This window comes from Dama dama, chromosome 32, assembly GCF_033118175.1.
Source record: "Dama dama isolate Ldn47 chromosome 32, ASM3311817v1, whole genome shotgun sequence".
In the NCBI taxonomy this organism is placed as follows: Eukaryota; Metazoa; Chordata; class Mammalia; order Artiodactyla; family Cervidae; genus Dama; species Dama dama.
Genome location: NC_083712.1, coordinates 14,057,382 through 14,074,773, shown reverse-complemented (window position 1 = coordinate 14,074,773; position 17,392 = coordinate 14,057,382). Strand labels below are relative to the sequence as shown.

At 39.3% G+C, this 17,392-nt stretch overlaps 1 protein-coding gene and 1 non-coding gene across 2 annotated transcripts; both read right to left on the bottom strand.

Moving 5' to 3' along the window:
- Positions 1-221: 221 nt before the first annotated feature.
- On the bottom strand, positions 222-293 carry TRNAC-ACA (transfer RNA cysteine (anticodon ACA)). Its single transcript has one exon. It is a non-coding gene; the product is annotated as a tRNA-Cys (tRNA).
- Positions 294-12,645: 12,352 nt separating this feature from the next.
- On the bottom strand, positions 12,646-17,056 carry LOC133050487 (beta-defensin 109-like). Its single transcript, XM_061134683.1, has 2 exons — positions 16,966-17,056; positions 12,646-12,851 (listed from the first exon to the last, which is right to left on the bottom strand). The coding sequence occupies exons 1-2, from the start codon at positions 17,054-17,056 to the stop codon at positions 12,646-12,648; spliced, it is 297 nt and encodes a 98-aa protein (XP_060990666.1).
- Positions 17,057-17,392: the final 336 nt, after the last annotated feature.

The following is a 17,392-nucleotide window of genomic DNA, read 5'->3' as shown; positions in this document are numbered from 1 at the left end:
ATGAGTGCATTTGCCAAATTACAGCAGCTTTTCATGTGTATCTATGCAAAAACCTGAGACCAGGATCTCAGTATAGATCTTTCCATTTATGAAAGTGAAGTCGCTCAGTCGTGTCCAACCCTTAGCAACCCCATGGACTGTAGCCTATCAGGCTCCTCCTTCCATGGGATTTTCCAGGCAAGAGTACTGGAGTGGGTTGCCATTTCCCTCTCCAGGAGATCTTCCCAACCCAGGGATTGAACCCGGGTCTCCTGCATTGTAGGCAGACGCTTTACCATCTGAGCCACCAGGGAAGCCTCTTTCCATTTATACTAAAGCTAAAACAGTGGTCTGTAACTCATCCATCAAAGTGATTGACTTCTGTCTATATTACATTCCATCCTTGGAACACAACATCATCTGGGAGCTTTCAGTCTAGGTTAACATTAAAAAAACTTTTTTTTAACATTAAGCATTTTTTAAATTTGTTTATTATGTTAACATATAATAAAAAGTTACCTTGAGATATGATCTGAAGAAATTGTCATTGTTAGAAAAACCATGTATATTATCTTGATCGAAGGGTGGAAGAAACTGATGATGTAAAGGGAATCTACAGTTTTGCTGAGAAGAATCCGAAACTAACATACTTACATACTGAGGTGGAAAATCTACAGATCTGGGTTTTAGACTTGGTTCTTGTCTGGAGTTTATAAGATATTTGGCTTGTGTGTTATTTGGTATTGTCTTTATGAAGAGCTCAAGCAGGAATTGGGGTCTTAACATTACTATCAGTAGTATCTGTGCTTCTCCTAAGCAAGCAATTAGTAATCAAGTCAATTGATTCTTATTTAAAAAAAAATACAAGTGGCAGTATTTCACTTTGCTGTTTGGCTTCTAGAAAGCATCAGGCCAAGGTTGTGGGGGCACTTCAAACAAGATATTTATCTTTATGGTATTTAAGTCTTTACCCTCATTTCTCAACCTTTTATGATTCTTCTCTTGCTGTACAATCTGCATTGTTTCTATTTTTGTTTTATGTTTTATCAATACAACTTACATCTTTGTTATCTATAATAAACCCTTAACCTTATCATCCACCATAAATCCACAGGCAAGAGCCTTAACGTCTTAGAATCTTTTTCCTTCACTTGTCAAAATGACATTTAGAGCAGTTTATGTTTGCAAGAGATTTATCTTTTATAATAATATCGCCATCATTAAGCTTGTGCTAAGTCTCTTCAGTCATGTCTAACCTATGGACTGTAACCCACCAGGCTCCTCTGTCCACGGGTTTTTCCAGGCAAGAATACTGGAGTGGGTTGATATGCCCTTCTCTAACCATTTACCTTAGTATTGTTTAAAAGAAAAACATAATATAGTAAGAATTATAATTATACTGCATATAATACTTCTTGTATAGGCAATATAGTAAAAAATTATACTGTGTTGAGTGAAAGTTTTATCAAGTATTATTTAGAATCTGTCCGCAAACTCTAAAAAGACAACGACACTTTCATTCAAAAACTCATGGAACAGAAATGAACATTATTCATGGTTGAACGTTATTCATTTATTAAAAAATAATTTTGTTACAAATCATAAGGCTACCTGAGGAATCTATATTAAATATCTTATACCATTAAAAAAGCACACATCCTAGAATAAACCCCAAGTGTATTAATGGAAAGCTGTAACTCTAACATAAATGTACAATTAATTATCCCCTAAGTCTTGTTTAGAATTAACATCCTACCTTCCTCATTATATCCTGCTAAAAAAGTTACAGGCTTCCCTCATGGCTCAGACTATAAAGAATCCATGTGCAATGCAGGAGACCTGGATTCAATCCCTGGGTCAGGAAGATCCCCTGGATAAGGGAATGGCTACTCCCTCTAGTATTTTTGCCTGGAGACTTCTATAGACAGAGGAACCTGGAGGACCACAGTCCATGGGGTCACAGAGTTGGACATGACTGAGTGACTAACTTTCAAAAGAGCAAATTATTTCCATCAATAACTTCTATAAGAATAGAAACTCTTCAATTTGTAATAAGTGAGCATGTACCACTTTACACTTTCTGACTACAGAAACAGAAAACCTATCCTCCCATTCTTTGGTAATATAAGAACCCACTGAAAGGAAATATGTGATTCTTTTGGAACACATTAGACTATTACATGTATGGTTTTGCATGAGTCATAATTTTCCTAAGTGTAAGTTATCAGCCAGAGGAAGGTGCTATGGGAAAAGACACACTAATTTGTTCAAACTGAAGGGCTTTATCAGACAATCAACGGATCAGATCAGCAAAGCAGAGTCAACAGCTGCAGTGGGGATGAAATTATTTAAAACAAGCAGAGGGAGAATGTTTATGCCCAGAGTCGGAGCCTGAATATCACTCTCTAAGCGGTGTTCTGATGGTTGTCATGTATTTTGGCAGAGGAGAAATTCAAATTGGGTGAAATGCAAGAAGGACAAAGCGTATGAGGCTCCAGATGATTCTAGGGCTGCCACATTTAGCAAAAACTCCACAGACCTTTATTTGCAATTCATGACAGTAATGCCATTACTAGAGATGGAAGCTAGCAACCCTATTATCACAGAGAAAGACAGGCTGTGCATGATAAATTAGACCTGAAATACAGGGGGAGAATTGTTAAGAAGTGGGTTTCAGTGTGGCTGGCAGGAAACAGTTCTGTTGAGCAGAGGCAATCGCTGGAATGTCCCACATATGTGAATTAAAAATAAGGTTGCCAGATTGAGCAAGTAAAATTACAGGACATGGTTAAATTTTAATTGCAGACATAATGGGCAATTTGTTGTATATATGTACCAAATACTGCATATTCTCTTACTAAAAAATAGTCATTGATTATATGAAGTTTATATTCAACTGTGAGTCCTGTATTTTATCTGGCAAACCTCACTAGAAATGAATATTTGCTGAAAAGCTTAGATAAACTGGATTGAATCTCCCTGTCTCTATGGTTCACCTCAGGATATCATAAGCCTCTCAGTTAATATTTGTCTTGGTTTTCTGTTGCTGCCTTCACAAATGACCACAAACTTAGGGGCTTAACAACAACACACATTTGTTCTCTCAGTGTTGTGTAGTTTAGAAGTCCAACACAGGTCCCGCTGGGCTAATATAAAGGTATTGCCAGAGCTGTGCTCCTCCTGAAGATTCTGGCAGGAAATCCACTTCCTTTTACCATCTTTTAGAGGCCACCATAGGCCTTCCCAGGTGGCTCAGTGGTAAAGAACCTGGCTCCCGATGCAGAAGACACGGGTTTGATCCCTGGATCAGGAAGATCCCCTGGAGAAGGAAATGGCAGCACACTCCAGTATTTCTTGCCTGGAGAATCCCATGGATAGAGGAGCCTGGCAGGCTATGGTCTACAGGGTCACAAAGAGTTGAACATGACTGAGTGGCTAAGTGCTCACGCACGCACATGCACCACCACATTCCTTGGCTTGATGCTCCTGTCCTCTGTCTCCTAAGCTGACAGAGACACGCTGAGTCCTTCTCACATTGGGTCATTCATCAGGTCTTTTCCCACAGTCCCAGTTCCTTTCTCCTGGCCCACCTGCCCCAATCTTTAAAACATGTCTGTGTTGGATTGGGCAATAATTTTAAAGCTGCTTTATCCTGAGTGACCTGCCATTTTACTCTTTTAATGGGCTAGATTCACTTTCTAATAGGATACAAAGAAAGCAGATTGTGCTTGTCTGAGGGATCAAACATTCCACTCGAGTATGTTTAATTTTCTTACTACTATTTTTTTAAATTTTTTGGTCATACTGCATAGATCTTAGTTTCCTGACCAGGGATTGAACCTAAGCCCCCTGCATTGGAAGTCCCTCGAGTGTGTTTAGAAGAATTTTGTATTGCAATACAATACAAAACTGTCAGTGGGGAAGAGCTCTACCTGTCAACACCAAATGATTTTATTATTCTCTAAACATCATTTACTTGACCATGCACGATAGAATCCTTGCATTGTGTAATTTCATGAGGATGGGCATATAAAATGTAAGCAGCAATTTTATAGCTATGAACCTTTTATGAAGAAAGAACTAGAACAAAGTGACAGTGGGGACAAAATCCTAATTTTCTGTTGATTTATTACATATCATGAAACCATATTTCTTGAGAGACACACACACATACACACACTCTCTGGGGTCAAATATGAGTTTACACATTTGAACAGAAAGTTACTTGGAGAAATTCCATTCTTATAACTCTATTTTTATGATTTACCAGCTAAGGCTATTCTGTATATATCAAGATGTCCTCCATTAGCATCTAGAAAGATTGACTTCTGATTGATAAAATCATTTTTTATCATTTTCTTTTGTGGAGAATAGGGGGAAAGAAGTCCCTTTTTATTCCCGGAGTCTTAAATGTAATTTGTGTAAATATCAGGGAGTTAAGTTTTTCAGCTAGATTCTCTTTAGATGGGTGAGTTTAGGTTATTGAGACATTTTTAAAACAATTCATTCCTTTCTTACACTTTCATTTTATGACTCAGGTTCAGTGATAAGTTTTTGTGGTGTATAATCTCCCGTAAATTCCAACTTTTAGTGATTGTAATTACTGTAATTATTGAACACATTTTAGGAGCCACATTATGCTCTAAGCTCTGTACATATGCTTTATACAAGACTCATCATAATAGGTATTATTTGCATTTTATTGAAGAGGAAACTGAGGCTTTTATAACACTTGATTTTATAACTACTTGATTCCAAAGTTTTAGTCAAGACTTGAAACCAGCTCTATCTAAAGACTAAACACCTTGTTCTTAATAGCTATGTAATCACGCCTCCAAAATATATGATTGTGCTTTATTTATACAGTCATAATTTGCTGGTGTGTTCTTATACATTTTTATTACAATGGCCATGATTGCTTTTATTCTCTTCTGCTGGGTTGCCAAGTAAAGATTTGAGAAATGTTCTTGTTTGACTTTGACATCCTTTCCTCATATACCAAGTTCACACTTGGTGAACACTAGCATGTAAGTCCTCGGATGTCAGGGTCTCTAGTTTGTTCAAGTGTCTTATATCCTGACGGCACCTACCATGGATTGCCAATAAAGATACATTCATTGATGAGTTAGAGATTAAAGGACTTACGTTAACTGTGTGTGTGATGAGTGCATGGCAATGCTGGGCTCCTCTTTCTCTATAGAATGAGGCATAAGTCAAAGCTCTGAGTGGGCAGAGCAGAGACCCATGAGGGATGTCCATGTGCAGTCTGTGGAACCTGTGAATATGTTAGGTTTTGTGGGAAGAGAAATTATGGTTGCTGATGAAATTAAGGTTACTCATCAGATGACCTTAAAATAGAGAGATTATCCTGGATTATCCTGATGGGTCCAGTGTCAGGACAAGGGTCCTTAAGTGGAAAATAGGATGGAGTCAGAAGAGAGCCAGAGGGAGATGCAACCATTGAGGAGGCTCAATGTGGGTGGTATCTAGGAGCCTCCAGAAGGAATGTGGCTTTGGCAACACCTTGACTTTAGCCCAGTGAGACTCACATTGGATTTCAAACCAACAGAAGTCTAAGATAATACACTTTGCTGTTTTAAGCTATGGTATCAGTGGCAACTTGGTACAGAACCACTACAAAATTAGCATAGCTCTGAAGTGACATTACTCAAAAGCCTCAAATTCTAGGCATAGTTATGTTTTATGACTTCTAAATTTGGTAACTGAGCTGCAAATGCCGGTCGTACACTCTAAATGGAGCCCGGGGGGAGGTATACTTGAATACAGATTTACTGTAACCCTAAGTAAATCACTCAAAATAGGTGCCTTTTTTGTTGATGAGTATGGGATTGCATCTTTATTTAGAAAGAAGGGTTGCATTCTGAGCTTTGCATGCCATAAAAGCTTGTAATTAAATTTGGAACCAGTCTGTTGTTCCATGCCCAGTTCTAACTATTGCTTCTTGACCTGCATACAGGTTTCTCAAGAGGCAGGTCAGGTGGTCTGGTATTCCTGTCTCTTGAAGAATTTTCCACAGTTTGTTGTGATCCACACAGTCAAAGGCTTTAGTCTAGTCAATGAAGCAGAAGTAGATGTTTTTCTGGAATTCTTTTGCTTTTTCGATGATCCAACAGATGTTGGCAATTTGATCTCTGGTTTCTCTGCCTTTTCTAAATCTAGCTTGAACATCTGGAAGTTCTCGGTTTACAAACTATTGAAGCCTAACTTGGAGAATTTTGAGCATTACTTTGCTAGCATGCGAGATGAGTGAAATTGTACAGTAGTTTGAACATTCTTTGGCATTGCCTTTCTTTGGGATTGGAATGAAGACTGCTTTTCTGGTCCTGTGGCCACTGCTGAGTTTTCCAGATTTGTTGGCATATTGAGTGCAGCACTTTCACAGCATCATCTTTTAGGATTTGAAATAGGTCAGCTGGAATTCGATCACCTCCACTAGCTTTGTTCCTAGTGATGCTTCCTAAGGCCCACTTGACTTTGCACTCTAAGATGTCTGGCTCTAGGTGAGTGATCACACCATCATGGTTATCTGGGTCATTGAGATCTTTTTTCTGTATAGTTCTTCTAGGCTGTTTAAAACTCTTACTTGATCCTACTTTGAGGGTAAACTGAAACCCCTGGGTGATAGCAATGCAGGTGATTACTACTTCCAAGTATAAAGTCTAGAGGCCTTGTCCTTGTTGTCCTCATTTTATTTTATTTGATTTTGGTGGCACTGGGTCTATGTTGCTGTGCCTGTGCTTTCTATAATATGAGGAGTGGGGACTACTCTTCATTGCTCTGCCAGATTTCTCATTGCAATGGATTCTTCTTTGTGGATCATGGGCTCTAGGGTACCAGGCTCAGTACTTGGGCACACAGGCTTAGTTTCCCTGTGGAATGTGGAATCAGCCTGGACTACAATTGAACCCATGTCCCCTACATTGGTAGGCAGGTTTTTATCCATTGGAACACCATTAGAAGAAGTTACCTTATTCTTGAAGTATTCCTACAGATTTAGCATTGCATCCTGCAGCTTTTACTTTGACATAATCACAGATTTCCCATGCGCATTTTCTGAAACAAACTACTACTCCCTTCTATGGGCCTTCATGCTGTTCCTTATACACAATGTAGTTTCATCTCCATCAGTTATAACCAGATTTCTTAGGGAAACAGACAGAAAAAAGGTGGCAGTCTGAAAGAAAAGAGGTGAATTCTGAGGAAAATGTGACAAAAAGAAGGTATTTCATGACAGAAAGGAGGCAATTTAAGAGGGAAACCTGACAGAAGAAAGCATATCATGACAGAAAGGAGGAGATTTCATAAAGAAACCTGACAGAAAGAAGGCATTTGGTGACAAACAGGAAGTGATTTCTGAAGGAAAACTGACAAAAAGAAGACACTTTCTGACAAAAAGGAGGCGATTTCAAAGGAAAACGGTAACAGAAAAAAAGGCACTTTGTGACAGAAAGGAGATGTTTGAAGGAAACCTGATAGCAAGAAGACACTTCCTGAAAGAAAGGAAGAGATTTTCTGAGGAAAGCCTAACAGAAAGAAAGCGCTTACTGAAAGAAAGGAGTTGATTTCTGAGGGAAACCTGATGGAAAGAAGGCATTTTGTGACAGAAAGGAGACAATTTCTGAGGGAAACCTGACAGAAAGAAGACCCTTGCTGACAGAAAGGAGGTGATTTTTCTGATGAAAGCCTGACAGAAAGAAGACGCTTTCTGACAGAAAGGAGGTAATTTCTGAGGGAAATGTGACAGAAAGAAGACACTTTCTGACAGAAAGGAGGTCATTTTCTGAAGAAAGCCTGAAAGAAAGAAGACGCTTTCTGACAGAAAAGAGGTGATTTCTGAGGGAAATGTGACAGAAAGGAGGTGATTTTCTGAGGGAAAACCTGACAGAAAGAAGGAGCTTTCAGAGAGAAGGGAGGCAATTTCTGAGGGATACCTGACAGAAAGAAGGCGGTTTTCTGAGGGCAACCTGATGGAAAGAATGTTCTTTTTGACAGAAATGAGGCAATTTCTGGGGTACCTTGACAGAATGAATGTGCTTTCCTACAAAAAGGAGGTGATTTATGAGGAAAGTCGACAGAAAGAAGACACTTTCTGACAGAAAGTAGGTGATTTTCTGAGGGAGATCTGACAGAACGAAGGCTCTTTAACAGAAAGTAGTAGAAAGAATCAGCTACACTCCAATTCAAAATAAAAAAATTTTAAAAACACTTGTTTCCAGCTGCAATTGCCACTACCTACATGACCTTAGTTAAATATTTTTCTTTTGGTTGATGTAAATTCTCTTATCTGTAAAATTAAAGAATTAAGCATTAAATTACCTTCTAATTTTAAGTCCTTAACATCATATAATTTTACAGTGGCTATCACTGCAAGTGTGTCATCTTCTGACAGAACTGAGGCCAAGATGAGAATTATGTGAACTCCCTTAAGAGGGGACAACTGTATGTCAGAGATCCTAAGATATTCATAGATCAGGCGAAGATCAAACAAGGGGATATCTTCGATTGTATTTGAAGACTCTTCCCATCACTTCATGGCAAATAGATGGGTAAACAATGGAAACAGTGACAGGCTTTATTTTGGGGGGCTCCAAAATCAATGCAGATGATGACTGAAGCCATGAAATTAAAAGACACTTGCTCCTTGAAAGAAAAGCTATGACCAACCTAGACAGCATATTAAAAAGCAGAGACATTACTTTGCCAACAAAGTTTGTCTAGTCAAAGCTGTGGTTTTTCCAGTAGTCATGTATGGATGTGAGAGTTGGACCATAAAGAAGGCTGAACACTGAAGAACTGATTCTTTTGAACTGTGGTGTTGGAAAAGACTCTTGAGAGTCCCTTGGACTGCAAGGAGATCCAACCAGTCCATCCTAAAGGAAATCAGTCCTGAATATTCATTGGAAGGACTGATGCTGAAGCTGAAACTCCAATACTTTGGCCACCTGATGTGAACAACTGACTCATTGGGAAAGACCCTGATGCTGGGAAAGATTGAGGGCAGGAGGAGAAGGGGACGACAGAGGATGAGATGGTTGGATGGCATCACCAGCTCGATGAACGTGAGTTTGATCAAACTCCAGGAGTTGGTGATGGACACGGAGGCCTGGTGTGCTGCAGTCCATGGGGTCACAAAGAGTCAGACACGACTGAGTGGCTGAACTGAACTGAGCTGAATAGATGATTCAAGGAAGAGGGAGAGTTACCCAAATGAACACAGATGTCATTTTGAAGGATTGGAATATCCTGTCATGAACAGTGGAGAAAACAGTCTTATCAGTTTTACAAGGATCTGAACAAACTGGCCTGATGATGACCACGTTCCCTTTCTCCTTTATCTACACTTTAATATTCCAGCTTCTCAATCATGAGCACCAAGGATGTATCTCAGACTGGTAAAATGCTTCCTTCCTATTTTGCATTATACTTATAATTTTGCCACTGAAGCTCATCCCAAATTTCCATGCTTTTTCCAAATTCCCTTCCTTCCTGTTGGTTTTTAATAGTTTGATAGAATTCTTTTTTTGTGTGGTTGTTGTTGAGTTGTCTTACACACCTAACGCACCCTTCACAAATATTCCTTTGCCAATAGACTCCAGGTCACTTTGATTCACTAACCAAGTCTGACCCAATAGCTGCCATTCCAACTGTCTCTTTTGGAGATGGGGGCCCTTGTGAAAGCTACTTGATTTGTATCCTTGTGTCAAATGTCAAGGCTTCTCCCCCTCCCCCCTGTATTTGAGCCCCCTTTTGTAATCATGGAGCTCTTGGAACTTGTTTTCTGTTGGTGGAAATCCTTGTCTTTCTTCCCAATTTGGACCCCATCAGTTCTAAGGAGGACACTCATGTTGGACCTCTGTATCCCTGAGACTGTGCGTTAGGGTCTCAGTCAAGATGGCCATGGTATAACTCAGTGTCCGAGTGGGTCTCCTAAGAAACCCAGCTCAACAGTTGTTTGCCACCTACCTTTTGGTATTAGAGTCAAAGAGAAGGAGAACAGAAAGCAATAAACGGAGTCTCATGGTTGAATGCCTGGTAGAGCAGTGAGTAATCAGGAACAGCAGGATACAGCGCCTTTTATTTACTTCTGCAGACCAAGAGTCCTTTTAGTCAGTGAAGTTTAGCAAGTAAGAAAATAAAACAGCTTCTGCTGGAATGTTTCCAAACCCTGGGCTCTCTAAATTTGGTGACAAATTAACCTAACCACTGGAGACCAGATTGCTAATCCTGTACTTTTTCTGTGGGCTCTCATGTTTCTCAGAGGTCAGTATCTCTGGCCAGCATCTTTTGAAGGGTCATTGAGTGTAAAGTCCTTGTTACCAAAGTCCTCTGAGTTGCAAAGGGACTCTTTTTCCACATGAGGGAGAAAATAATTGCCCAAGGTCCATTTCTGGAAAAAAGAAGCTGTACTTAAGTTATTTCTTTAAAAGAGAGGCCAATATCACAAATGTACTATGTTCTTAGTAGAATCTGAAAGGTAAATACACTTAGTTCACATTGAAAACTAAAATTTTCTCATCCGTTATAACCCTTTGTATAATTGTCCCATATGACAAGGTTGGTGAGAAAAGGAGAGTCAAAGAGCACAGTATTTCCTCAGTCACCATGTATTGTCTAAAGATTCTGTGCCAAAAGCTTAAGAGGACCATCTCCCAGCCTTTCCCCCTATTTTTCCTTTATTGAGGAACCTCCACGCTGTTTCCCATAGTGACTGAATCATTTTACATTTCACCAGCAGTGCACAGACGTTCTGTTTTTTCCACATCCTTGCCAACACTTGTTAGCTCTTGTCTTCTTGATGCTAGCCATTGTAATAGGTGTGCGGTAATATTTCATTATGGTTTTTGTTTGCATTTCCTGATAATTAGTGATGTTGAGACCCTTTTCATGTACCTGTTGGTCATTTGTATGTTTTTTGGGGGAAATTTCTGTTCAGTTCCTCTGTCCATTTTTTAAAAACTGGGTTGTTTGGTTTCTGTTTTTGAGTTGTATGAGTTCCCTATGTATTTATATATATTAACCCATATCTGATATATAGTTTGCAAATATTTTCTCTCATTCTGTAGATTGCCTTTCCATTTTTGTAGATTGTTTCTTTTGCAGTGCAGAGCTTTTTAGTTTGATGTATCAAGTCTCACTTGTTAATTTTTGCTTGGTGCTTTTCGTGTCATATTCCAAAAAATCTTGTTGCCAAGGCAAATGTGAAGGAGTTTTGCCCTATTTTCTTTTAGGAGTTTTATGATATAGGGTCTTATGTTTAAGTCTTTAATTCATTTCAGGTTAATTTTTTTATTTGTAGTATAAGACAGGGGTACAATTTCAGTGTTTTCCATGTGATTATCCAGTTTTTTCAACACCATTTGTTTGAAAGATTGTCGTTTTCCCATTGAGTATTCTTATCTCCCATGTCAAACATTAGTTGATTTCATAAATACTGCATTATAGGATGAGAGATGGAGAGTCTTCACTTACCAAACCACACTTCCTTAATCATCAAAGTGTTCCATATGACTGAAAACTGACTCCTTCTAAGAATAACTTTGAGGTATGTTGTTGAACTCAAGTCCTAAGAGCATTCAAGAAAGGAAAGTGAGACCGTATGACTCTAGGGAGGAAGATGAAGTTGTAGTCAGAAGTTGTGACACATCAAAAGTCTGTTTAAAAGGGGTATTGACAGCATACCCTGAGAGAGGTTACTATGTTTTCTACACTAAAATGTTTAGGTTCTAGAAAAGCAAATTATTTGTGTAGAGGAGTAAAATAATTGAGAATCTCTGTATGATCACAATATTTCCTCATTGCAGTAGGACATAAATATCTTTTGGGGGGGGGGAGTTGTTAATTGAGATTTTATGTGTTAGTATACTTATTTCTGTTGGTCTTCAACTTTTTGTTCCCTCCTTTTTGGTTTCATCTCTTTCGAGTTATCTGCCATGCAGTTACAATCCTTATGTTATCACCCCAAATTATTTTCTCTTGCCTCGTTCCAGTTTTCTCGCATTTTCCTATTTATATCTCCTCCACTCCCAGATAGTTTCTAGATTTCCTCTATATTCGGCTTTTGAATTTCCTTTGAATTCTCTGTGTGTCTATTCAGTTATGTTGCATATATAATGATGTCTTCATTTTTGCAAACTGTTGGTTAAGTTTTTTATCTTTCTAAGATAATTTTTTTGGAAAATTTGTTACATAAATAGACTTTACTTTTTCTTATTATGCTTTGTTTGGCGTATAATTGCTTTACAATGTTGTGTTAGTTTCTGCGATACAATGAAGTGACTCAGCTCTATGTATACACACATCCCCTTCTTCTTGAGCCTCCGCCCCCACCCCCATCCGACCCATCTAGGGTTATCGCAGAGCACCCAGTTGAGCTTCCTGTGCTTTATAATAACTTTCCACTGGCTACTTTACACACTGTTGTTTATGTATGTCAATATCAATCTTTCTTACTTTCAAAGAGGATTTTTCTGGATTGAAGTGAGTTTCAAAGAAGTAGTATTTGGGTTGATTTGAAATCAGTATATAGTTATTTATTTTTATTGACAAGGGATGATGGAAGTTGATAATAAAGCCAGCAGTGTTTAATGTGTATATTCTAAAATTTTCAGACACAAACATGTTTCATGTTTGATGCTTTTCCAAGTTTCATTTTATCTTAGGCTTAATAGGTTCTACATAATCTGAATAGATAGCGGGCGTTGGAACTGGCAAAAGAATCCACCAGGAGCGACAGCATTTCCACCTTCTTTGGCAGTAGCCAATTATATCCTCTGTTAGTCTGCAGGTGTCTCTTTTGCAATTGCCTTGCAGATTGAGACAGTTGTTTCGCGCAGAACTCATACCACTTCTTACTGCAGAAGAAGAGCCATTAAAATCATTAGTCCATGAAGGGAAAAAAACCTGTAAATCTAGGTGTGAGATTAGATGAGATCTAGCATGAGCATTTCTACACGGAGGAAAGAAACTGGACAAAATGTCCATCCAATTGCTCCATCACATTCACTATCTCCTTTTTACCCAAGAGCCAAAATACTGACAGACTCCCCTCCTTTCCTTATATCTTTAAGCTTCAAAAATAACTTTGGTAAATGTTGAAGTGAAACAACAAAGGGATGGACAAAATGTATATTCTAAATACACAATATCCTTACTATTTTACTTCTTTATATGGATTTTCAACCAGTATTTGCCGAGTGTCTTCTATTCACTAGGCATTTTTCTTTGTACTAGCAATAGAACAGTGAAAATGGCAGAAATGTTTCATATCCTCACAGCAACTTATATTCAGTGAGGAAAAGTTTACCATACAAAAATAGAATGACGAGATAATTTCACAAAGTGTTAAGTGGTTAGAATACAATAAGAAGCCAGATATAGTCTGGAAGATGGAGCTGATAAGATGGACCAAGAAAGGCTTTCTCAGGATATAGCATTTAAACTGAGATTTGAATGATGAAAATGAAACAGACAGGTAGTTATCCACGTGAAGGTATGGTAGGTGTATAGGGAGCAAGGTCCTTTGTTTAGTTTGTTTGAAGAACAGAACGACCTATGTGGATGGAACATATTGGGAAAAAATAAGTTTGATAAGAAATGAGATGACCTTGATTAAATGGGATCAAGATCATTCTGGGGTTGTAGGTCATAGGAAGCTTGCAGACTCATATAGTTAATACTGCAGTTTTCTTCCGTCAACTTCTCTGTGCTTATTCTTCTTTTAAAATGTTTGGCATTTTCACCTCCTATTTCCTCCAATCCATTTAGATAAGGGATGGGGGAAGTTTCAGGAAAAACAACTCTGTGGATACTCAGATGTGCTGTGTGCTAAGTCACTTTAGTCATGTCCGATTATTTGTGACCCTATGGGAGGGCCAGGCTCCTCTGTCCATGGGATTCTTCAGGCAAGAATACTGGAGTGGTTGCCATTCCCTTCTCCAGGGGATCTTCCTGACCCAGGGATCAAACCTATGTTTCTTACATCTCCTGCACTGGCTGGCAGGTTCTTTACCACTAGCACCACCTGGGAAGCCCAGTGGTACCACATCTGGTACTACATCTGGTACCACTCAGATGTAATACCAGTTTATTCTAAACTAATAAAAAACCTCTCAATCTGCATGTTTCAATCAGCTCAGAAAGTAGAATTTATTTTTTCTTTCCAAGTTAGATATGATCTACCTAACTAAAGGGACAAAGAAATTTTCATCATGGAGTATATCAGAGGAAACTTAAATTTGTGGACATGCTAAATGATCCTTTCAATTATATCTTTAAAAAGCAAAGGGTATTAGAAAGCTGAAAATTGGTCATTATGTCCAGACCATTATTTCCTCCTGGTGACTTATACAGAAGAAAAGTTATTTTACTAAGTAGCTCTCTAGTGGCAGAGCTAAATAAACTGGTCTTCTAGTGGAAAATCCACCTAGAGCTGGAGTTAAGAAACAGACAGTTAATAGCTTCACTTGGACTCACCTGTGTGTTGAGAATTTTCGTAGTGTCAAGATTTTACCACTCAAGAAATAATATGAGGTCCATTTAATAGTGGATGGAGTCTATTAAATAAGACGGTTTTTAGTATCATCACGTTAATTGTTTTATACTTGCCTGTTGAAGCCATTCCTAGCTAAGAATGATAAATCAATATTTTCTGATTAAAATTTGGTGGTGATGTTCCTGTTTACTGTAACAGAATTACATAGACAATATACCCACTTGATCAAGTAAATTAAGTATGTATTTGAAGGGGAGAATGGAAAAGAAAATCAACATTGACATCTGATAAACATTATTTTTTAAATAGGAAGAGTATTGCCTTAACCAAGTTAAAGTTTGTCTGCACACAAAAATCCAGATAATGTTTCATAGTAAAATACTAGCTTCAATCCCATGAAAATCATAAAGAAGAGAAGAATGTCCAGTCAATACTATATGAATATAGTTCTGAAATTTTTGAGCCATGCCATAAGTCGTAAGAAGGAAACTCTGTGATGACTTGAGCCTACAGTTTTTTCCCCTCCTTCTGTATCTCCCCAGTTGCCATGGGAACGATGTAAGTAACATTTTGACAGAATCTGTAGGGGTGCCAGAAATCACAGGGTACCATCAATGCATCAGAAACTGAGAAATAACTGAAAGGCACAAACCAAATATGATCAGGTTGAAAGAAAGATTTAAACTCTGGCCCAGATTATAGGTTCAGTGCTCTGAAGTGACTGCTATTGTAGAAATAAACGGACCCTGAAGAATATCTTTGAAATATTTCTATTCTTGAAAATGATAGGTCAATTTCCTAAAATACTTCCTTCTTGAAGGAAAACAGTCTGTGAACTGAAACTTGAGCAGTGGGCCCTCTGTATTGGTCAGTTTGGTAGGTGGAGGGTTTCCTGGAAGTTCAATGCTGTGATTACCAGTCCTAACATGGGGACTGACTCCTGGGTTTTGCATATTGCTGTTTGGTTAAGACTGGAACCCGGGAACTGAGATAAAGAAGGGGAGAGGTTTACAGTGGTAGCTTTGGATGGCTGCAGAAACACATTCTCAATTGAGACCATAAGAACATGGCAAACCCAGTACAAGCAATGAATTTATTATGAACGATCAGGAAGGTAAGACACTGTGAGTACTCGTTAATGGAAAAATAACATATTTGGACCTTCACAGACTAAAGGTATGGGAATCACCCATATGAGCAAATAAATATATTCTTGCCTTGACAAAGAAAGCAAGCTGAGTAATTTATGTGTGTGTGCCTAGTCACTCAGTCGTGTCTGACTCTTTGTGACCCCATGGCCTATAGCCGGCCAGGCACCTTTGTCCATGGGATTCTCCAGGCAAGAACACTGGAGTGGGTTGTCATCCCCTCCTCCAGGGGATCTTCCCAACCCAGGGGTCAAACCTAAGTCTCCCACATTGCAGATTCTTTACGATCTGAGCCATTCAGGAATTTATAGATCACATTTTTAAGAGTCCCTCAGAGATCTGGGCTCTCAAAGAAAGCTAATTAACTAAAATCCAAACTCCCTTGACCTGCCACAAGGGAGGGGCAGTGAGGACACAGAGATAGCGGCGTGGGTGGTTTGTCTTACAGTCTTTCGGGCTCCTCTCAAAGGTCTTATATTTATTCTTTGCCCTAAGGATCTAAGGTCACAGGGTCTCTCCATTTCCCAGCCCAATCATTTTCTTCCCACATCGCACATGTATTAATATTCCAAACTCTATTATCCTCCTAATTGCCTCCAGATTTATATTGAGGTACCTATTCTGTGCGATACTGTTTAACACAAGAAGCCCTTCCTAAAATGTGGACCAGCACTTGATCTTCTCAGTAACCCCTTACTGGGGACTCTAATTCTCTTTCTGAAACCCTCTCCTGGGTCTGTGCCATTTACATAGCGTGGCCCAGTGGCCAGTTTAAATGAGACAGGTCTGGGTTATGCCTTAGTCCTGATACAGTGATAAGTGCTTCTTTCACTTTCCAAAGATGTGTAGTTCCGATTCTTTAAATGTTCGTCCTACATCTATAATCATGGCTACACCTCCCCCATAATGAGAGTTGTGCTCATCATTATGCTGATTTGTCAGTTCCTTCAGGAGGCAAACCTACAGGACAGAGTCCCCAGGATGCATTCTCTGCACTAAATCCTGTCGATAGGTCTCTGTCCATCTTTTTCTGACCTACTGAATAGATATAACAATAGATGCTGATGGAATTCAATCCTTTCCGATCTACCTGCCTACCAATGGGTCACTGTGCCTCACCTAGACATCGCAAGCTACAAAGTAAGGATAAAGCCGAATGTGATGCCATCGAGCATTCGGTTAACAGCGAAGGAATGATCTCTCTACCGTCCTCCCCTATTGTCATCCTATGAGGTTTATGAATCTGCAAGACTGACTCCAGGGTCTTGTCTGACCCTCCCAACAGCTTTCTGAACTGTGGACCCAGGTAACCAGCCGCCACCTTACCTGGGGATAAGAGGATCAAGAAGAAGAGCGCAGAGAGCAGCAGGTGGAGCCTAATGGGTGAACAGCAGCTGGAGGGGAGGAGCGTCAGCATGGCTCGAGCTGGTCATCGCTGGGCGGGCAGGTCCGTGGCCTTTTATGGTGTCCCCTGGGCCTGCGGTTTTTCCATGGTTAGTAGAGCCTATCCAAAAGAGAGTTAACACAGTCTTCCACAGGAAATCTCCAGGGAAAAAAGTACATGGTGTGGTGGAAACTCAACAGATGAGAAAGCAGAAGCTGATGCCATGGGTTTCCCAGAGTCAGGATATCTGAGCTGTCTGCTGTGTTCCCTTATGGGGAGACCCTCCCAGCAAGGGATTGATGACTTTAGCAGTCAGCCGATGAAGACATAGTCAGTTCCTCTTTATGTTACATGGAAAATAGAAATTGA